Source organism: Mercenaria mercenaria, chromosome 12 (genome assembly GCF_021730395.1).
Source record: "Mercenaria mercenaria strain notata chromosome 12, MADL_Memer_1, whole genome shotgun sequence".
Taxonomy (NCBI): domain Eukaryota; kingdom Metazoa; phylum Mollusca; class Bivalvia; order Venerida; family Veneridae; genus Mercenaria; species Mercenaria mercenaria.
Window position 1 is genome coordinate 43937784 of NC_069372.1, and position 24430 is coordinate 43962213.

General features: G+C 36.1%; 1 protein-coding gene across 2 annotated transcripts in view; it reads left to right on the forward strand.

Moving 5' to 3' along the window:
* Window positions 1–1447: 1447 nt before the first annotated feature.
* The window catches only part of LOC123533853 (MLX-interacting protein-like), a 97123-nt gene continuing 74140 nt past the window's right edge, over window positions 1448–24430 (forward strand). For both annotated transcript variants that reach the window (XM_053519909.1, XM_053519910.1), the window contains exons 1-6: window positions 1448–1878; window positions 13742–13848; window positions 14839–14915; window positions 15328–15459; window positions 19520–19703; window positions 20022–20135. In XM_053519909.1, the coding sequence (XP_053375884.1) occupies window positions 1538–1878; window positions 13742–13848; window positions 14839–14915; window positions 15328–15459; window positions 19520–19703; window positions 20022–20135 (955 nt within the window). In that variant the 5' untranslated portion in view covers window positions 1448–1537. The remainder of the gene's footprint in view (window positions 1879–13741; window positions 13849–14838; window positions 14916–15327; window positions 15460–19519; window positions 19704–20021; window positions 20136–24430) is intronic.

Consider the following 24430-nt stretch of genomic DNA (forward strand, 5'->3'; position numbering starts at 1 on the left):
AAAATAACAGCACCTGGCACTAATGTTCTTCCGTACTCTTCCGTGATAATTTTCCTTGTTCAAATATGAAATTTACGAAAGAGCATAAGTATTAGCACCGGGTGGGTTTTATTTATTATCTCGAAATTTCGAGTTACGTAACCCGAAATTTCGAGTTAGTAACCTGAAATTTCGACTTACGTAATTCGAAATTTCGATTTACTAACTCGAAATTTCGGGTTAGAACGGACCGACCCACCCACCCACAGACCGACCGACAAGCTCACTCCTATGTTACTATAATACCCACCTACTCCCCCCCCCCCCCCCCCCACACACACACACAAAATAAAAAGAAACAAAAAACTTCGTTTGTTGGGGTATAATGATTTCACAGTATGACCTAGCCTATCTGAGGTACCCCAGTTACTAAGTATGTGGTGAACTTGGACTTTGACCTCATGACAGCGGAAGAATCGACCTTTTTCAATTGGCATCTAATGATTCATTCATCTAAATTTTAGCAAAGCTGAAAAAAAGTTGCAAAGGCAGTATGTTAAAATATTCTTCAAATACAAATTCTGACTTAAGGATGTACGGGCGTTTTTTTTCCCCAGGATATCCGCCATTTTGAAAAATGTTTCTTCAAATATTGCTTTCTAACAAAAGTTTTGCCAAAAATTAATGCTAAATCATTAAAATATGGCTAATAATGTACCATTTAACCAAACAGATTCTGCTTTTTGCGAAAAAAAAAATTTTCATCCTTATTTTTGGCTGGCATTTTGCCTAAAATTGACATAAGTTTTACAACGGGGTAGGGGAAGGTAATTTCAAATATCTATGAAAGTAGATGAGATTTGGTTTTGATAATTTCCTGACTGATACATATAACAATAAGCTATAACTCAAATAATAATTTTCAAGATATCACTTTATTCTATCTAGAAAATATAAATTAAATAATGCGAACACAAAATATCAGAATTCATCAGTTTTTGGCAGTTTTTTCTTAATAAATCTCTTAGATGCACGGCGATCCCTACTTTTTTTCTTTCCATTTTAAAGCATTTTGTGTGTCATTTAAACCGGATTAACGGTCCGCACGTCAACCGTTGTTTATCGCAGAATATAGATAGCCTGATATCCTTCTTTGTTTAAATGGAAATCATATCGAGTCATGTTAGAATCTTATATAAAATATTGTAAATCTTATCGTCTTTACTGTTCAACATTTTACACCAGTAGTTAATAATTCTACTTTTTATTTGCAAAGATATTGGAGTAACCCCAAGTTCACCATATAATTACTTTAATGTCAAAAAATAGTATTTCCTGTGATTTATTTTCCGTCGGGTACTTTTACTATTTGACCTTTACCTTGGTTGAAACATCCTTGACCGATGTACCAAAATTAAGTGATTTGATTGGTCAATTTCAATGATCATGCAGTAAACTTATGATCTTTCGTAAAAACATGGCTGCGAACAGCCAAAATTTTTTGCAGAAGATTGTTTTGATGTTATTGCTATAACTAGTGCTTATTCAAGGTCGTGATATGCTTGAATCGAGTTTTACTATTTATCCGGGCTCGGGTAACATGAAAACACAGGTGCAAGGGCCTGTCAGTGTCGCAACGATGTTTCAATCTAGAGAACGGGGAAAAAGTAAAGAAAAAGAAGGAATCCACAGTGGCCATTTTATGGTGAGCAGAGTCCACGATAATAAGACTGGAGACTATCTTTCAGACGAGGACAATGAGTCAAATGGCGGGTTCGACTTTGCTGAAGCAAGCAAGGACACTTTCACTACGTACAAATTTGGTCCAAGATCAACACAGACACTGACTCTGGATGCCTCTCTGTCAACCCTGTTTGAGCATCTTACACTGGCATACAAGTATAAACTTTTGCTGTATTCTTCATGTTTTTGAGTGTTTTTCAGTAAACAAAACTGGCAGTTGCTATGGGTCCGGAAACCGCACCTCTAGACCTGGTCCGGAGTCTGGACATCCGGTTACCAGACCTTTAGACAACCCACACAGGGCTGGCTAAAGGTACGGTTATCAATATGAATACTTAGAATTGTATTTACAAAGAGGAGACTATATTTTATCTTTAAAAACTGGAGATGATTTCAAAGGTTTGTTCTCGTTGTATGGTAAGTCACAGGGTCAGGAAACAGAAGTATTTATATCCCAGATTCACCAGTTTCGACGCACATAACAAGGAACATGGCCGCGTTTTTTCATTCAGTAACATAGGTGACTCTTTTAGATGTTGCATGTGCACTAACCTTTTATGCATTGAATCATACCAATAACATCTTATTCTACACAAATGACTGCCAGAAATCAAAAGGTAAACAACAACTAGTGAGGTCGGCCATACTTTTTCTAACACACCTATTTCGACGCATCTTACATGATACTTGTTACGAAGCTTTTGATTGGCTTAAACATTTGTGTAATCACTGTAAGTAATGTGCTACACCATAACTGTCATGGATAATGCAATAAAACTTGACACAAAAGCAGATGCAAGAAGATAATCAATATTAAGGACAAATGATATAAATAAATCTGAAAACATTTAAACATTCATGAACATAAGGGGCTAAGAACATAAATAATCACTCTGCTTTTTTAATACACGCTGTCTGATGTTTTTTCTTTCATTTTTCTGGACTGCAGTGTTTACAGAGGAATTTGGCACATTTTGTTTTATACAAAACTTTAGATGAACCCAGTGTTCGCAGCCTACTTGACAAGAAAAAAAATTGAAGTGTGTAGTAATGATCGCATTGATATATAATGCGTACATCTTCCAAAACAGTGCATAAAATAGTGCGACTACATATGTCACATGGCAGTGATGTGACCTTGATAGCTCCAAAGTCGGCTGCAGACGTACAACAAAATTTCCAGTAACTTTTTTAATCTAAGCTTCCACAGGGACGTTTTTAAAATGGATGAAAATTTGCATTAGTAGAAACATTAAAATCATGTATAGGGTAAATGTAAGTTAGATAAATCTCTTCAAATCCTGAACTTTCAAACTTTTTTATCGGTAAAATTAATCATGATGTTTTCTGTCATTACACCGAGTAACTACGTCATCGGAAACCCCAAGTTAATCGAAAACGAGGTCAAAACAAAAATGGCGTCGAAATAGGTGTGCGTAAAATTACGTGGTGCGACAATAATTCTTTAATCCTGGGGAAAAAACGATTGTAAATTTGACAAACACGCATATAGTTATTAAAATTAGATACCAGCTGACCACTTAACTGCGACATGAGCGACAATTAAATTTGCTATAATAGTATAAACAACATTAACCAACGCATGCGGAATTATCTAATCAGCTGGGTAATTAAACTTGTCACTTAATCCAATTATAGTACAATTAATTTGACCTCCAATATGTCACTAGCTGCTCAAAACACTCATCTCAAGTGTCATTCAGGTGAAATAAACAACACATCATGTGTAACTCTTGAATCCCTTGAAGGATTTGGAAGAAACTTGACACAAATGTTTCATACATGCCATATTTTAAGACGGTCAATAAGGGAGTTTTGCCTCAGCAGGGCTTTTTTAAGGGAGATTTGGGTAAAAATAAGGGAGACTTTTATTCGCTCACTTTTTATGCGCTAAATAGCTGTTTTCATGAAAAAAATCATCTAGTTTTTTTACATTGAATTGATGAGTGGAGCCAACAGTTGTGTACAGAATGCATGATTATTACTTATAGCACTTAACTTAATCCAAGGAAATTCAGAATTCCATGAAAGATTGAACCAGGAACTTTGTTTTTGCTTTATGTGTTGATGCTTCTGCATCTGGGGAGAGTGATCTTTTTGACATGTTTAAGCATACAATACTCAAAAGATTGCGGAGATATCATGTCAAAACAGTCTTTTAAGGGCGGTCATTTCTTTACATGTATTTAACCTGGGAATTGTTCTCCTGTTAATTATTGCAACGTGACAATATCACAAAGGAATGGCAGTCAGTTATTCGGGCAATATGAATTGCAATTTATTTCATAAAATTCACTTATCCAAATTCATGTTTGTCCGAAATTCTGTGTAGTGTGACATTAACTCGCCAATTTTGTTAAGTTGTTATCGATTTTTTGCATGTTGTGCAAGTATTTAAATTGAGAAACATAAACTCAGTGTTAGCACTAACCTGTCTCATCCTCTGATGGCTCGATAAATATGGGAAAAGAGTGTTTCCCGATAAATATTAAGGTCAGCGAAAACGAAAGTACACTTTGGCAGGTGGCGGTAAAATGACGTAATTTTAAGACTGGTTTACATATTGTTTTGAAAAATTACGGATCAGTGGCTTTGGTGTTATTGAAACAGTCTAAAATCTCCCATGCACATGTTTACTATTGTCTACGGGTAAGATTAAATGGTTAATTGTTTGCAGATGGTGACAGTAGGTGGTAAGATAATTAATGCCTCAGGCGTGTATCTCTCGATAAACAAGCTAGGGATTATAGTCAACTATGAAAATTATGTTTGAAGTGTATTTCCGGGCTACTCGATATTGAATTTCAAGTATTTTCTAAAGGTCTGCATTGGGTCCGAGATACGATTTTTCGACAGAGGACTTTTTTTCTGAATTTATTTTTTTACGGGAGGTTTTCATGTCCCGGAGGGAGATATACTGAAAATACGGGAGAAAAAGCCTCCCGGCGGGAGATATGACATGTATGATGTTTATCACATTGAGACAACATGCAGAGCACATGTTTTTGATGGCTCACTTCTAGGTCAAGGTCACACTTAGGGGTCAAATATCATACCTTCGGGCGTATATTGCTCCGCATTGCGCTGGTCTTGTTCATTAAAGGTACATTTTGGTTTGGGTACGTTTTGACTATATAATCGAAATTTGATATCTCTACTTAGTAATAATATTAGCAGAGCTCCAGATAAGCTGTGTATTTGCGTATTTACGCAATTAAAATTGCAGAAAACCCAATTGAATTCATACAGTGTGCGTAATGAAACGCAAGTAAAATTCCTAATACCCAATTCATAAAAAATCGCTTGCGTATCGCATTTTCCTTATTACTAGAACAGGTACGAGACTTTAACGCTAGATTTGACTGTCTGGTTACACGTTACCGCAGAACAGGTTGCAGTTTATTGGAAAAATCACAGGACCATTCAGGCGGCTGATCGGTGTTATTTGGATACTTTGTAAACAATTTTACGCCAATAAAATGTAAAAGAGTTGAAGAATAAAAAGATTTCAGATTTTGTTTACACTTAGTCTAGTAAAAAGTCATTGCGTGCGTTTCTGGAATTTCATTTACGTTTTAATTAGCTCGACTATTTGAAGAATAGGGGAGCTATCCTACTCACCCCGGCGTGAGCATTAGCGTGAGCGTCACACAAATGTTAAAGTTTGCGTACCACCCCAAATATTTTCAAAGTCCATTGAGATATTGCTTTCATATTTTGCATACTTGTTTACCATCATGACCCCAGTCTGTAAAAAGGAGGAGGCAACTCTATCAAGCATTTTGACTGAATTATGGCCCCTTTTCGACTTAGAATAAATGTTAAAGTTTGCATACCACCCCAATTATTTTCAAAGTCCATTGAGATATTGCTTTCATATTTTTCATACTTGTTTATCATCATGACCCAAGTCTGTAAAAAGGAGGAGGCAACTCTGTCAAGCATTTTGACTGAATAATGGCCCCTTTTCGACTTAGAATAAATGTTAAAGTTTGCGTACCACCCCAAATATTTTCAAAGTCCATTGAGATATTGCTTTCATATTTTGCATACTTGTTTACCATCATGATCCTAGTCTGTAAAAAGGAGGAAGCAACTCTATCAAGCATTTTGACTGAATTATGGCCCCTTTTCGACTAAGAATATGCTTAGTGTAATGTTAAAGTTTTACTCATTGCTTATATTATACTATCAAGCACTGAGAATAGTCGAGCGCGCTGTCCACTGACAGCTCTTGTATGCTAAAAAATTATCAGGCATGCGTATATGCATTGTTTCAAAGCGTAAAATACGCTTATACGCGTCTTATCTGGAGCCCTGTAACACTTGATAATGTAAATCTAAAGTAACTACTTGGAGTAATAATCATTAACATGGTAGATTTAATGGAAACAGAAACGTCAGTTGAGCAGTGACTTAATACAAATCTGAATTTCAATGAACTTATGAAAATTAATTTGACTATGGATGAAATCCTTAAAACTCATTTATTCAGCCTAAAAATTGTACAGTTGTGATTTTTAGCTTGGCTATTTGAAGAATAAATAGAGCTATCCTACTTGCGTCAGCGTCGGCGTCACACATTGGTTAAGTTTTTCGTACCTGTCCACATTTTGACAAAGTACCATCACCATGTCCAGTTTTAGGCAAGAGTACATAACTCCATCAAGGATTTTGGCTGAGTTATGGCCCCTTTTAACTTTGAACTCTTGGTTAAGACTAAAGTTTTTCGTACCAGTTTACATTTTCATTTATGGCCCAAAAACCGCACCTCTGCACAAAGCTCTCTTTTTGTTACCACTCTATGTCTTTGGTAGCTTTTAGTAACCTATTGCTTATAGCTTACTGTAACTGCACATAAACATTGTCCAGCATACAAACAAAGTATATGCAGGGGCTGGGCCCATTATACCCAAGGTCAAGGTCACCAAGGTGTTATACTTAGGTTATTTTTAAGGTTAAAGTTTTTCGGCAACCTTTGTTTTTGTGTCATATCTTTGTTGCTATTGCTTATATCTTACTGTAAGTTCACATAAACATTGGCCAGCATACAAACAAAGTTTGTGCAGGGGCTGGGCCCATTATACCAAAGGTCAAGGTCACCAAGATGTTACACTTAGGTTATTTTTAAGGTTAAAGTTTTTCTGGAACCTTTGTTTTTCTGTAATATCTTTGTTACTATTGCTTATCTCTTACTGTAAGTTCACATAAACATTGTCTAGCATACAAATAAAGTATGTGCAGGGTCTGGGCCCATTATACCCAAGGTCAAGGTCATCAAGGTGTTATACGTAACTTAGGTTATTTTTAGGGTTAAAGTTTTTCTGGAACCTTTGTTTTTCTGTAATATCTTTGTTACTATTGCTTATATCTTACTGTAAGTTCACATAAACATTGTCTAGCATACAAACAAAGTATGTGCAGGGGCTGGGCCCATTATACCTAAGGTCAAGGTCATCAAGGTGTTATATTATTGTTATTTTTAAGGTTAAAGTTTTTCTGGAACCTTTGTTTTTCTGTCATATCTTTGTTACTATTGCTTATATCTTACTCTAACTTCACATAAACATTGTCCAGCATACAAATAAAGTACGTGCAGGGTCTGGGCCCATTATACCCAAGGTCAAGGTCATCAAGGTGTTATACGTAACTTAGGTTATTTTTAAGGTTAAAGTTTTTCTGGAACCTTTGTTTTTCTGTCATATCTTTGTTACTATTGCTTATATCTTACTATAAGTCCACATAAACATTGTCCAGCATACAAACAAAGTATGTGCAGGGGCTGGGCCCATTGTACTTAAGGTCAAGGTCACAAAATTGTTATACTTGGAATTATTTTCATGTTAGATTTTTTTTAAAGCTTTGTTGATACATATCTTTGGTTCTTTAAAAGATAATGACTTGAAATTAAAGATATTTCTTTATAATGTGTGTTACAATCCCCATAACTCTAATTGTATTTTTGACAGAATTATGCCCCTTTCATACTTAAATTTTTTTTGGCAATCTTCGCTTTCTTGGAGTTACTTTAGTACAGTACAAGATAAAGACTTGAAACTTGAAATGTATCTTTATCACCATCATCTGCATGAGTGGTAACCAGGGTTCCCGCTGTCAGTCGCCAATGGCGCCAAATGCGACAAAATGTAAATTCTGGCACTAAAAATCTTCAGTTGGCGAATTTCATTGGCGCCTACAAGATAATCGCCGTTCTGATCTTCTGATCAATGAGGCAATAACGGATAATCCTATATTTAACACTACACGAAGACAATACACAACGTGTCAATATCGATTTACATCTCGGGGCATAATTTAAAACTTCGCGGAGTCACTAGAGCGTTCCTCCACGCAAGAACGATTATCAGTCAATCTGATTCGCCAAATTTAGCCCCGCCTACTTACACGAAAGCAAATGAAACGAAATATTAGCTGTGTGCTTCATCTAATGCACCACATTTTTTATGATGCAAAAAACGCGAGATAAATTTACAGATTATTTTAATGACAATCCGATTCGCCGAAGTAATTTAGACCGAGAAGATTGTAAATAAATTTTGCTCAAGCGTTGTTAAATAAATCTATGCGTTTGTAAATTTCAGTCACGGTTGCATAATTTCAATCGAGAATTTGAGATACAAATGAACTAAAGCAGTCCTTTTGGTTCTTTTACGTGCCCAATGTAAAGCATTGATACACCGGGATAATTTTAACAAGCTCAACCCCAGAGCTTCAAAACAAAGTGCTAATTATACCTGTAGGTGGTATTTTCACTATACATTATTATGTATGAAAGGAAAAAGAAATTTAGTAATATATATAATGAAACTTAAGCATTTTAAAAAGCTTTTCAAAAGTTATAAAATAATATAAAACAACACTGTTTTTGATAAGTGACCTAAATTAATTTTGAAATAAAAAGTTAAAAGAATAAAGGGATAAATATTCATGTTTTAAAAACATCTATTTAGTGAAAATGACCATTAAAGGGAGATAATTAAAAATGGCAAACTATATAAAGGGATAATTTTATAGATTGAGCAATTACTTTTGTTTAGAAAATGTTCTTGAAAATGGTTGAGAAGATTAAAAACTTTCTTTGATTCAATGTGATATTAGGATAAATATTCATGTTTTAAAAATATCTAAATGTATTTAGTGAAAATGACCCTTAAAGGGAGATAATTAAAAATGGTGATAATTTTATAGATTGAGCAATTACTTTCGTTTAGAAAATGTTCTTGAAAATGGTTGAGAAGATTAAAAACTATTTTTGATTTAATGTGATACTAGGATAGACTGGTTCAAGAGCAAATTGCATGGTTACTGTAAAGAATCAAATGAAAAAGAGATTGAAAAAGAAAATGGTATGTCGCCCATCATAGACTATTGGCTCCAACTTGAGAGCCACTGGCGCAAACTTTTCCTGATTGGCGAATTTGTTGGCGCAAAGTGAAATTGACCCAGAGGAAACCCTGGGTAACAATCCCCATAACTCTGATTTGTATTTTTGACCAAATTATGCCCCTTTCATACTTAAATTTTTTGACAATCTTCGTTTTCTGGACATAACTTTAATACTATATAAGGTTATGACTTGAAACTAAAAATGTATTTTTACCATCATCATCTGCATGTGTGGTTACAATCCCAATAACTCTAGTTTGTGTTCTTGACAGAATTACGCCCCTTGGTGTATCTTCCTTTTAACGTAGAGGTCTCTTATTTAGACATATATTCATTTTACTGTCAAATCGCCGAATAGTGGACTGCGCTGTCTTACGGACAGCTCTTGTTGGACTTGGCTTTGAAAGTTTGAACAGTTGTTTATCGTCATGATGTCTATCTGTATGCAAGAGTACATAACTCTGTCAAGGATTTTGGCTAAATTATGGCCCTTTTCAGACTTGGAAATTGGTTCAGTTTTCATACAAGTCGATGTTTTGTCAAAACAATTTGACATGTGGCTTTGAAACTTTGAAAACTTGCTTATCATCATGATTTCCATCTGTAGGCGAGAGAACTTAACTCTGTCAAGAATTTTGGCTGAATTATGGCCCTTTTTGGACTTGGAAATTAGTTCATCTTTGATACAAGTCAACATTTTGTCAAAACTTTGAAATGTGGCTTTGAAACTCTAAACACTTGCTTATCGTCATGATTCCCATCTGTAGGCAAGAGTACATAACCCTGTCAACTATTTTGGCTGAATTTTGGCCCTTTTTGGACTTGGAAATCAGTTAAGTTTTTCATACCGCAGGGCTCTCGTTTGCTTTTTGGGATTGGGGCCAGGGTCCATGCAAGGGGGGAATTTCTCATGATTTTTCAAAAAAAAATCTTTTGAGGGGGAATTTCAAATGCGAAAAGAAATGCAAACAAATATAAACATTCTTTTCAATTTTGCTGACTCAAACCTAAATTCTGTTAATTATAAACTCTTCTGTATGAATTCTGCTGATTATAAACAACATTATTCAGTCATCACACTTGCTTTTTTTTTTCTTGAGCCACTGAATTGGAAACAGTAAAATTTTAAGGCCAACAAGTCAACTGCAAAGCGCTTAGCACTGATGTTATTGGACTGGAGGGGGGATTGTTTTTGAAAATAGGGGGAAAAAAACATACTATTTTGAGGGGGGAATGGGGCCTATATTCGGCCCCAAATTTTGCCAAACGAGAGCCCTGATACCAGTCCTTATTTTGCCTTACCTGTTTATCATATGGCTTTGAAACTTTGACCACTTGTTTACCATCATAGTCTACATACCTAGGACAAGGACTTTAGCTCAGTTATGGCCCTTTTTTGACATAGAAATTAGTTAAGTTTTGCATACCATTTGATATTTTGTCTTTAAACTGTTTGATGCATGGCTTTGAAACTTCGAACACTTGCTTACCAACATGGTCACACATTGCCATATAGTGCAAGACTTTTCCAAATCCACAAATGCAAGTACATTGTTTGTCTTATCTATTCTTTTTCTTTTGTCGGAAAAACTCTGGTAATATTTTGACCCTATACATGTACCTCTATCAATGCTTCGAATAGTCGAGCGCGCTGTCAACAGACAGCTCTTGTTTAAGACCTGAACTTGAAGGACATTGCCTTGTAAATTAGTAATAAATCAAATTATCCTATCATCTGATCATTTAAAAAATCATGTATGAACATGGGTGACTGTAATTGTATATAATATTGCTTAGCTACGAAATTTAAACTAAAATATATTACTATTTTTGAAGGATGGTTGAACTATCTATATCATTAAACATGAAAAAATTGAATGTCATTAACAACATTTTATGATTTGTTTCCTTCTTAAAGTGCCACCTGTAAATAGTCAGTTCCCAACTTGAAAGACCCTGGTTGGTCTTTAAGTGGGGATTTTTACAGTTTGTTTTTCCCTTAATTTATAACGGTTCTACACTAGTTGTTTCCCCTTCGCACACCCTATTTCATAGGTTTGGTAGGTAGGTACATGTGGGGAAATATTTTTTCACAAAATTCCTTTCTGTTTAATCCAGTTCAAATCGACAAATGAGCCGCGCCATGAGAAAACTAACATAGTGGCTTTGCGACCAGCATGGATCCATACCATGCTGTTTGGTTTCAAAGCCTACAGCAGTTAGAGAAACTGTTAGCGAACAGCATGGATCCTGACCAGACTGCGCAGATGTGCAGGCTGGTCTGGATCCATGCTGGTCGCAGACGCACTATGTTGGTTTTCTCATGGCGCGGCTCAAATATTCAAAACATGCCATGTGTATCATAATATTTTGCTGAAGTCTTTGCTTCCTGCTGATTAATAATAACTACTTTTACAGGACAGCAGGGAAATACTGGGAAAATATCATTGAGACCAAAATTTTATGCTTTAGATACAGTTATAACCCAATATCAATTTGTATAATCCCTTTATATCAGTCAGTTTGTGTAAATAATGCAAGAGGTCAATGACCTGCAAGAAGTCACTGACAGAACAGTCATTTGCTGGTAGGGATTAGTGACGGTATACACATCTCATCTCTGCTGAACTAAGTATTGAAAATAAAAGTAGAAAGTTTAAAGTAAAATTAAACAATATATCACCAAGGAAAAAGTAAAAAAAAAACCATCTTGACATTCAGCCCAAACATTTTCTCAGTCATGCTTTATACATATAGGGAAATTCAAATACAGTTTTAGTTCATACACCATTTCATCATTTGACCTAAAGCTTTTAGATATGACTGAAATGATAGTTGAAAAGACTATGTAAAAAAAAATATAAAGTCTGTTTCTCAACAGAGAACTAATAATGTGCTAAGTACATGTATAGTATGTTCAGTATACATGTGTGCATTCAACATAAATTTAAATCCAATTTAAATCTTCTGGAATCACGTGGCACAGACCTTACATATGTTGCATGTAGTGTATTTAGCAGGTGAGCGATATAGGGTCATCATGGCCCTCTTGTTTTAAGTTTTCATTTAATTACTATCCGTATTATCGTTTAACTTCACAAGGGGACTGGTCTACAGTAATGAGAGGGAAGACAACTTCTGTTTAAATACCCGAAAGGTCATCGTCATGAGGCTTAACCCCTTCATTTGATTTACTAGAGGATAATAGGATAATACTGGTATGAAATCCATAGTTTAAGATAAAAATATGTTAAAAAGCCGATACAAATCTTTCAAGTAGATAAATTTTAATTCAAGTATTAACATAAAGATAAACAGTTCAGAATTGAATGACTTTTTCATGGTTGTTCCAGTAACATTTTTACTTTATGATGAAACATTACATCATGACCTAATTTTGATTAAAAGCACTTGATTTGTGCTGTTTTGTATATTTATATAGAAATTAATGTACAAAAAGGGAGACATTTTTTTCCAAATTCTGTAATATTTGTTAGGAGAGAAAATGTGAGGACATGAATATCTGGGGTTTTTTTTTTGCTTCATTGTGGACATGGTCCTGTTTGTTGATAGGTCATGAGTTTACGTCTTTGGGAGATGAATGGTCTCTTTGATATTTCAACAGAAGACAAGTTTGTCTAACTGACATGGTTTAAGAGCCTCTGTGGCCGAGTGCTTAAGGTTGTTTAAATCACTTGCCTCTCATTGATGTTGGTTTGAGCCTCACTCGGAGTTTTGAATTCTTCATAGGAGGAAGCCATCCAGCTGGCTTGCAGAAGGTCAGTTATTCTACTCGGGTGCCAGCCCGTGATGAAATTATGCATGGAGGGTCATCTGGGGTCTTCCTCCTCCACCAAAGCTAGAAAGTTGTTATTTGACCTATAATTGTGTCATTGTGACGTTAAACCCAACAAACCTAACCTGACCAGTTTATCCTGTTAGTTAATGTTAAGATGTTTTTAGTCACTTGCAGAAAACAAGTCTATACTGGAATACAGAAACACTGCCTACATGTACATCCAGAAAAAAATTAATATGACAACTGAAAACTGATTTACCGAACTTGCAGCATGTTCGACAAAAATGGCATTGCGTCATTGGATCACTTGATGTTCATGCTAAAGTATGCTGATTTTGGATGACAAGTTTCGATCTGATCTTTATGAAATAGCAAAGTTACTTAATTTGGCAATCTATTTTTCCTATGTATTTGAAAAACAAATGTCAAAGACAGTCTGATTTTTTTTTCAGATGAATTTAATGAAAGAAGAATGGTGTTTATGCTGTCTTAATTAATTCTTGCAAAAAAAAAAAAGAAATGGAATGAAGAAAATTTTAATGTTTTTGTTGGGCAATACGCAGTATTGTTTTCTAAAAATCTGTATTAGTTATTATGAAATCATCCTGTTACATGTATTTTGCATTAGGCAGACACAGCTGGATAGAAAATAGTTCACTCATATTTCAAGGGTGATTTTCAACATAAAAGCATCTTTAAAATAAATTTAGAATATGTGTCCAATTGATATTTTCAGCAGTAATTCTTAATTCACAAGATATACATATACATCATAAGGTATGTTCATTTCAGTGGAAAGCTGACGTCCCCAAAATGGAAGCAGTTTCGTGGCATGCACATGAACGTCAAAGACAAGATCCGAGTGAACAACATCATTTGGCGGGAATGGCACATGCAATGTACGGTTTCATTTGATGTATTAATCTGATAAGTGTTAAGTTGGTGTGGGTTGTTATCGATATAAAAGCCTGTCTGCTAAGCTCAATAGGGAGAGCGCAGACATACAGATTGCGGGGTCGTGAGTTCGAGCCCTGGGCGAGGTGCATGTCCTCCGTGATGATTCGATAAAAGACATTGTGTCAGAAATTATTCGTTCTCCACCTCTGTTTCATGTGGGGAAGTTGGCTGTTACTTGTGGAGAACAGGTTTGTACTGGTACAAAATCCAGGAACACTGGTTAGGTTAACTGCCGGGCAGCCCGCCATTACATAACTGAAATACTGTTGAAAAATGGTGTTAAACCCAAAACAAAACAAAAAAAATCTGTATGAAAAGGGCATTAAAACTTTAAGAGTGGTGGTTTCAGCTAGGAACTTACAAAGAATACCATTTTCAGTTCCCAACCTGCCAGGCATTCATTAAAATAATCCTGTCAGTTTAAAAGTTTGACCCACTTTAATCAGTTCTACCAAGTTCAATCTTATTCTTAGAAATAAAAACAACCCTTATTTATTCATATGCGAAAACCTGGTTTTGTGCAGTTTCCACGTTTCTTGCTTGAATAGAATTTTAAAGTACTTAGTTTTATTGTCTGTCGTTACATGACTGAAATACTGTTGAAAAAAGGGGTGCTAAACCTGAAACAAACAAAACATATCATAAATACACATTACTGCAAAAAATGCTTTGAGACATGTACAACTTTAAGCAGTACTAATGATAATAATAAGGTGCGAAAATGTTTAGTTTTAGATATTACTGATGTTTGTATGTTTAAGTATTGTTAGACATGCAATTCAGTGCAGATCTATACATTTGTGTCTGAGCTTTCAGAATGGAACGTTCAATTCTCGATTTTGGATGTTCTGACCTTATTGAATGAAAGGTTTTATTAAATTAAAAATGAACTTGTTTGTAAGTTAACAGTAGTAACTTCCACTGTATTTCAGACATCTTTGGCAGGAAAACAAAAGTATGTCAGTTTGCTACTCCACTACAGGATGCAGGAGGTCACAGTCGACCAGAGGTAGGGTCTGTAGATTGGGTAATTTTCACGTACACTTTATTTAGCAATTTAAGCATTATTTTGCTAAAATTCTATAATGAACTTGTCTGTTGTTCAGTTTGGACAGTACCATTAGGATTAACTGTTTAAAGGGATGCTACTGAAGCTGAATGGCGAACAGTGCATATCATGATCAGACTGCAACGATATGCAGGCTGATCATGATCTACACTGGTGCAAAGGCAGAATCAATTGTGTCCAGCATAGTAAGGGTAAGCAATCTTATTCCTGATGTTTGGAATTCATGAAACAAGAGTGTTTTTTAGGACATGATCCAGGAATGTTTTTAATTTGTGAGTTTACAAATAGGAACATTGATAAGAAATAAAACGTCAGCTAAATTGGACTCACTTGTTGACATTTATCTCCTCAGGCTGTAGTGTTGGAGGGCTATTACTGGAAGAGGAGGCTAGATACAATAGCCAAGGAGTACAAAATGTGGCGCAAATTTTTCACCCAGAAAAGGTTCAAACATGAGTCCGACTTAAGTGGAACAGATGTTAATGTAAGTAAATTAAGTCTTAAAAGGTACATGTATATTAGATCCAAATTACATATTTGAAAAAAAAATGAACATATATATATATATATATATTTTTCTTCGATCTGATAACTTTTTAATGGTTTCTCTACTCTAATATGAAAGACACTTTTAGCCCACCATCATCAGATGGTGGGCTATTCAAATCACTCTGCGTCCGTGGTCCGTCGTCCTTCCTTCCGTCCGTCAGTCCGTCCGTCCTTCCGTCCGTTAACAATTTCTCGTTATCGCATCTCCTCAGAAACTACCTGGGGGATTTTGACCAAACTTTGTGAGAATGATGTATTGGTACCCTAGTTGTGTCCCCCTGAAAATCAGACTGGTTCAACGATTTTTAGCTCGACTATTCGAAGAATAGTCTAGCTATTCTACTCACCCTGGCGTCGGCGTCGGCGTCACACCTTGGTTAAGTTTTTGCATGCAAGTACATACAGCTATCATTTAAAGGCATATAGCTTTGAAACTTATTTATTCATTTTCTAGGTCAGTTACCAACCTCACTAGGTCAAGTTCCATAACTCTTAACATGTATTTTGAGCAAATTATGCCCCCTTTTGGACTTAGAAAATTCTGGTTAAAGTTTTACATGCAAGTTACTATCTCCAAAACTAATGCAGATATTGAATTGAAACTACACATGTGTCTTCGGGGTTATAAAACTAGTTGATAGCACCAAGTCCCATAACTCTGACCTTCATTTTGGCCAAATTATGCCCCCTTTTGTACTTAGAAAATTTTGGTTAAAGTTTTGCGTGCAAGTACATACAGCTATTACTAAAAGGCATATAGATTTGAAACTTATTTTTTCTTTTTCTAGATCAATTACCTACCTCACTGGGTCAAGTCCCATAACACTGACATGTATTTTGGCCAAATTATGCCCCCTTTTGGACTTAGAAAATTCTGGTTAAAGTTTTGCGTGCAAGTACATACAGCTATTACTAAAAGGCATATTGTTTTGAAACTTATTTTTTCTTTTTCTAGATCAATTACCTACCTCACTGGGCCAAGTCCCATATTTCTGACATGTATTTTGAGCAAATTATGCCCCCTTTTGGACTTAGAAAATCCTGGTTAAAGTTTTACATGCAAGTTACTATCTCCAAAACTAATGCAGATATTAAATTGAAACTTCACATGTGTCTTCGGGGTTATAAAACTAGTTGATAGAATCAAGTCCCATAACTCTGACATGTATTTTGTGCAAATTATGCCCCCTTTTGCACTTAGAAAATCCTGGTTAAGTTTTGCGTGCAAGTACATACAGCTATTACCAAAAGGCATATAGCTTTGAAACTTATTTATTCATTTTCTAGGTCAGTTACCAACCTCACAAGGTCAAGTTCTATAACTCTTAACATGTATTTTGAGCAAATTATGCCCCCTTTTGGACTTAGAAACTTTAACCAGAACTTTCTATCTCCAAAACTAATGCAGATAAGGAATTGAAACTTAACATGTTTCTTCGGGGTTATTAAACTAGTTGATAGCATCAAGTCCAATAACTCTGATATGCATTTTGGTCAAATTATGTCCCGTTTCGAACTTAAAACTCTTTTGATATTTAACATTTTGGGTAATAATTTCCTGCTTCTGTGACAATATTTCGAATAGTCGAGCTTGGCTGTCATACGGACAGCTCTTGTTTAGTAAGTTATGGCCCTTTGTTTATTTCTATAATTTACATAGATTTATATAGGGAAAAACTTTGAAAATCTTCTTGTCCAAAACCACAGAGCCTAGGGCTTTGATATTTGGTATGAAGCATCATCTAGTGGTCCTCTACCAAGATGATTCAAAATATTTCCTTGGGGTCTAATATGGCCCCGCCCCGGGGGTCACATGGTTTATAAAGACTTTTATAGGGAAAAACTTTGAAAAACCTCTTGTTCAAAACCACAGGGCCTAGGGCTTTGATATTTTGTATATGACATCATCTAGTAGTCTTCTACTAAGATTGTTCAAATTATCCCCCTAGGGTCAAATATGGCTTCACCTCGGGGGTCACATGGTTTACATAGACTTACATAGGGAAAAACGTTGAAAATTTTCTTGTCCAAACCATAAAGCCTAGGGCTTTGGCATTTGTAATGTAGCATCATCTAGTGGTTCTCTACCAAGTTTGTTCAAATTATCCCCCTAGAGTCAAATATGGCCCCGCCCTGGGGGGTCACATGGTTCATATAGACTTATATAGGGAAAAGATTTTAAAATCTTCTTGTCAATAACCTACAACATTCAAATTTGGACCACATGTCGAGGGCTTAGAGGGAAACTGGTCTATTTGTATATAGAAATAGAAGCAGATAGACCAGTTTCGCTCTAAGCCCTCGATGTATGGTTTTGAGTGGCAAGATGAACCTTGACATGAGTTGACCTTGATTTTGACCTAGTGACCTACTTTCACATTTCTGTAGCTACAGCCTTCAAATTTGGACCACTTGCATAGTTTTGTGCACTGAAAAAAACTTTGACCTTGACTTTGACCTAGTGACCTACTTTCACATTTTTGAAGGTACAGGCTTCAAATTTGGACCACATGCATAGTTTTGTGTTCCGAATTGGAATTTGACCTTGATTTTGACCTACTGACCTACTTTCACATTTCTCAAGCTACAGCCTTCAAATTTGGACCACATGCATAGTTTTGTGTACCGAAACAAACTTTGACCTTTACATTGACCTAGTGACCTACTTTCACATTTTTGAAGGTACAGGCTTCAAATTTGGAACACATGCATAGTTCTGTGTTCCGAAATAAAATTTGACCTTGATTTTGACCTAGTGACCTACTTTCACATTTCTCGAGCTACAGCCTTCAAATTTGGACCACATGCATAGTTTTATGTACCGATATGAACTTTGGCCTTAAGATTGACCTAGTGACCTACTTTCACATTTCTGTAGCTACAGGCTTCAAATTTAGACCACATGCATAGGATTGTGTACCGAAACAAACTTTGACCTTGACATTGACCTAGTGACCTACTTTCACATTTTTGAAGGTACAGGCTTTAAATTTGGACCACATGCATAAATTTGTGTTCTGAAGTGTAATTTGACCTTGATTTTGACCTAGTGACCTACTTTCACATTTCGTCCTTGAAATTGATCTAGTGACCTACTTTCACATTTCTCAAGCTACAGCTTTCGAATTTGGACCACATGCAAAGTGTTGTATACGGAAATGAAATTTGACCTTGAGCTAGTCAGTAAGTCTTGAAATTTGGAACACTCAAAAATGGCACATTGGTGAGCGCCAAGATCACTCTGTGATCTCTTGTCTTTAATGTTACTTTCATCAATAGATAATGCCATTATTAACTCTTATTTATTATATCTGCAAACAAATATTGACTTAACCGGAAAGATAAGAATATCACATTATTTTCATAATTCATAAAAAATTTGTTGTAACTGATTTACTCTGACCGTTAAAAGTGCAAACATTTTGACACCTTAGCTCAGGTTTGCCAGTCAGAAAGAAAGAATGAGTTAGTTCACAGGGATGGCATGTCATGTTTGAGGGATCAGTTTATTTCTGCTTGACTAAGCTAAAGCTGTTTCAAATAGAAAATAAAAGCAGAATACATATATGGCCCCAAAACAGCCCTCTGCGCAAAGCTTTGTATTTGTATCTAGCAGAATAACAGGGAGGACATGAATTGCTTAAGTGAGCCTGGGTGCTGAAGCCATCAATGATCACACCATTGACTATTCATTACTGTAATAAACCTCTAACTATTTAGAAATGATAATAAAATATCTCCTTTAGGTAAGTCTTCCCAAGTAATGGCTCTCGCTGGACTAAGAAATTGTCAACTAGTCAAATGCACTGTCTTATGGAAAGCTCATTTCTGAGCCAATTTTAAAAATTCATTCACTGTCTTGAAAGATTTGTGAAGACCTAGCAAATCAATAAACATAAAAAAGGTAGCAGTTTTGTAAATGCTTAAGTGAAAGCCATTGAGTAAAATGTTATTAAAAAACGTTCAGTGAAAAGTGCATTTTTCTTTTTTCTCAGGATTTCAACCTTTTAAAGCGAGTTGGTGAGATATCTTCATTATCTGGTATTCCGAGACAGCAGCAGACGTCCAGCACAGATCTTTTGTTGAACACGCGAGATCTGCAGGAAATGATGGACCTTTCTGACAGTCTCTTCTCCACACTGAAACAACCTTTCGACTTTCCAAATCCAAAAGAATTGTGTAAGTTATTTTAAAAGAAAAAGTCAGTGTTTGCAGTCCTTGAAAATCAAAATCAAAATGTTTGTTTTGTTTTTTCTTTGGCAGTTGGTGCTGTTTATAAGCCTCTTCCTATTAATTCCTCTCAAAAAAAATTTTTTCAGAAGAAATTGACTTTATGTCAGTTTTTTATTCCCATTTGGCCAAATACGGTGCTGTTATTTTCAACACATTACAGGCCCCTTCCCTTTTTAGTTAAAAAACCCTGATCTGCCTCCACAACTTTTAGCAAATCTTTAAACTACTTATTAGGTCTATTAAGTGAAATTGTATGAATTTCAGCTGGGTTTGGTTATGGAGACTACATACAGCCTGGACTGTTACAGTTCCAGCCAAACTTGCAACCTGGTATACAGCCCAACCTGGAAGATTTCATGGACCTCGACCCCATTGCAGGTGAGAAGTAAATCTGACATACCTTTTACAGTTCTTGTTAGCACGACTATTCAATAGTGTAGCTATTCTGCTCACCCTGGCGTCGGCGTCGGCATCACACCTTGGTTAAAGTTTTGCATGCAAGTACATATAGCTATCATTTAAAGGCATATAGCTTTGAAACTTATTTTTTCTTTTTCTAGGTCAGTTACCAACCTCACTGGGTCAAGTCCCATAACTCTGACATGTATTTTGAGGACATTATGCCCCCTTTTGGACTTTCCTGGTTAAAGTTTTACATGCAAGTTACTATCTCCAAAATTAATGAAGATATTGGATTGAAACTTCACACGTGTCTTTGGGGTCATAAGACTAGTTGATAGCATCAAGTCCCATAACTCTGACCTGCATTTTGGCCAAATTATGCCCCGTTTTTGACTTAGAAAATCCTGGTTAAAGTTTTGCCTGCAAGTACATACAGCTATTGCTGAAAGGCATGTAGATTTGAAACTTATTTTTTCTTTTTCTAGATCAGTTACCAACCTCACTGGGTCCAGTAAATCTCACATGTATTTTGGGCAAATTATGCCCCTTTTTTGACTTAGAAAATTCTGGTTCAAGTTTTGCATGCAAGTTACTGTCTGCAGAACAAATGCAGGTATTAAATTGAAACTTCACATGTGTCTTCAGGGTTATAAAACTAGTTGATTGCATCAGGTCCCATAACTCTGACAAGCATTTTGGTCAATTTGTGGCCCTTTGAACTTAAAACTTCTGGTTAAAGTTTTGCATGCAAGTTGCTATCTCCAAAACAAATGCAGATACTGGATTGAAACTCTGTAGATATTTTAACATTTAGGGTAATTTTTTCCTGCTTCTGGGACTATAATTCTAGTAGTCGAGCATAGGCTGTCTTATGGACAGCTCTAGTTAGCTCATCTGATTTTTTGAAAAAAAATGATGAGTTATTGTCATCACTTGAGCGGTTGTCGGCGTCAGCGTCTGCGTCGGCGTTGGAAGACTTGTTCACCATCATAAGCTGACCCTGTATAGCAAGAAACATAACTCCATCTTGCTTTTTGCAAGATTTATGGCCCCTTTTGTACTTAGAAAATATCAGATTTCTTGGTTAAGTTTTATGTTTAGGTCAACTTTTCTCCTAAACTATCAAAGCTATTGCTTTGAAACTTGGAATACTTGTTCACCATCATAAGCAGACCCTGTACATCAAGAAACATAACTCCGTCTTGCTTTTTGCAAGAATTATTGCCCCTTTTGGACTTAGAAAATCAGTTTTCTTGGTTAAGTTTTATGTTTAGGTCAGCTTTTATCCTAAACTATCAAAGCTATTGCTTTAAAACTTGCAACACTTGTTCACCATCATAAGCTGACCCTGTACAGCAAGAAACATAACTCCATCCTGCTTTTTGCAAGATTTATGGCCCCTTTTGGACTTAGAAAATATCAGATTTCTTGGTTAAGTTTTATGTTTAGGTCAACTTTTTCTCTTAAACTATCAAAGCTATTGCTTTGAAACTTGCAACACTTGTTCACCATCATAAGCTGACCCTGTACAGCAAGCAACATAACTCCATCCTGCTTTTTGCAATAATTATTGCCCCTTTTGGACTTAGAAAATCATTTTCTTGGTTGAGTATTATGTTTAAGGCAACTTTTCTCATAAACTAACAAAGCTATTGCTTTAAAACTTGCAACAGTTTTTCACAATCATAAGTGGACACTGTACATCAAGAAACATAACTCTATCCTGCTTTTTGCAAGAATGATGGCCCTTTTTAGACTTAGAAAATCATGGGTAGGACAATATTTCTATTATACAAAAAAAATCAGATGAGCGTCAGCACCCGCAAGGCGGTGCTCTTGTTTTTCTTTGGAATTGGCATGTAATTCTCAGTTATAGCTTTGTACATGGAAGTGATGGTTTTGTTGATATTGTCCAGAAGGAGCGGGTTTAGACCTGATTGGGTAGTAACTGTGCTGCCACAAAGGACAATATTACTTGTGTTTCTAGGGAACAAAATACAGAGCATTTGAAACAGAATAAAGCTTCATTTACAGCCTAGTGTAAATACTTTAGGATTGTATGAATACTGTAAAATATGAATTTTTCGCAGTGGCTTTATTAGTCCCCTACTGGTTGAAAACCAGTTTCGGGGACTATAGGAATGCACTTTTCCGTCATTTCGTCCGTCCGTCTGTCCGTCCGTCCGCAATTTCGTGTCTGGTCCATAACTCTGTCATCCATGAAGAGATTTTAATATTACTTGGCACAAATGTTCCCCATGATGAGACGACGTGTCATGCGCAAAACCCGGACCCCTGGCTCAAAGGTCAAGGTCACAATTGGAGGTCAAAGGTCAACAGGGCTTTTTTCCTGTCCGGTCCACAACTCTCCCATCCTTGAAGGGATTTTAGTACCACTTGGCACAAATGTTGCCCATGATGAGATGACGTGTCATGCGCAAATCCCGGACCCCTAGCTCAAAGGTCAAGGTCACAATTGGAGGTCAAAGGTCAACAGGGCTTTTTTCCTGTCCGGTCCATAACTCTCCCATCCATGAAGAGATTTTAATATTACTTGGCACAAATGTTCCCCATGAGGAGACGACGTGTCATGCGCAAAACCTGGACCCCTAGCTTAAAGGTCAAGGTCACAGTTGGAGGTCAAAGGTCAACAAGGCTTTTTTCCTGTCCGGTCCATAACTCTCCCATCCATGAAGGGATTTTAATATTACTTGGCAGAAATGTACCTCATAATAAGACGATATGTCATGCACAACTTTCAGAACCCTAGCTCAAAGGTCAAGGTCACACTTAGCAGTCAAATGTTAACATAGCATGAACAGGGTCTGTTTCGTGTCCAGTCCATAACTCTGACATTCATTAAGGGATTTTAATATCACTTAGCACAAGTGTTCCCCATGATGAGACGACATGTCATGCGCAAATCCCGGACCCCTAGCTCAAAGGTCAAGGTCACAATTGGGGGTCAAAAGTCAACAGAGTTTTTTGTCCTGTCCCGTCCATAACTGTGCCATCCGTGAAGGGATTTTAATATTACTTGGCACAAATGTTCCCCATGATGAGACAACATGTCATGCGCAAAGCCCAGACCCTTAGTTCAAAGGTCAAGGTCACAATTGGAGGTCAAAGGTCAATAAGGTTTTTTCCCTGTCCGATCCAGAAGTCTGTCATCCATCAAGGGATTACAATATTACTTGGCATAAATGTTTCCCTTGATGAGGCGACATGTCATGCGCAACACCCAGTACCCTAGCTTAAAGGTCAAGGTCACACTTTGAGATCAAAGGTCAAGAGGATTTTTTTCCTGTCCGGTCTATAACTTTGTCGTGCAAAGCAGGATTTAGATATCAGTTGGCACAAATATTCCCCTGGATGAGACAACATGTCATGCACAAGAACCAGGTCCCTAGGTCTAATGTCAAGGTCATATTTAGAGGTCAAAGGTCAAATTCAAGAATGACTTTGTACGGAACATTTCTTCTTCATGCATGGAGGGATTTTGATGTAACTTGGAACAAATGTTCACCACCATGAGGCACCCTTGTTTTTAGAATTACGTCCCTTTGTTTTACTATAATTAGATTTTATTGCAACTTTTTTATTACTGGCGGTAGAGAAAAATAGAGACCACTATTCTGTGGTACAGCATGCATGTTACATCCAATTTTTAGGTGTATTTTGACCTATCTCTACCTGGTAAAGAGTTTCTTGTGGACTTATATTATATAGTTTTTTTTTTTTTTTTTTTTTTTTTTTTAAAGATTAATTTCCCTTTGTTGTTACTATAAATAACTTACATGATAACATTTTTATAATCAGCCAAAAAAATTCAATATGAAAACAACTGGGTTTTTATATATGCATATTTTAATCCAAGTGTGTTGTTATAACATATTGTATATGTAGTACAATATTGTTTATACATCATTGACAGATATCGGTTCATTATGTTATACTGCAGTAGAGAAAATTAGGTGCCTTCCAGTAGGGGACTTTGTATTGCATGGCAATACTTCATTCACTTGTTTTCACTGTATTTTTGAATTGTCCGTTTTCTTAGAAATAAATACTTGTGGAAGTAGTTTCTGTTGTTGTAAGAGTCCAGTATTTTCACAGTTTGGCCATCTGTTGCAGATATTCTACCACATGAATCAATACTGAAGGCAGCAAACTAAGTTTTTTAAAACATCTGGTTTTACAGTATGACCAGTACTGTAAATTTGGTTTTAAGGACAAAACAGAGAGAACAAGTGAATGAAGTATTGCCATGC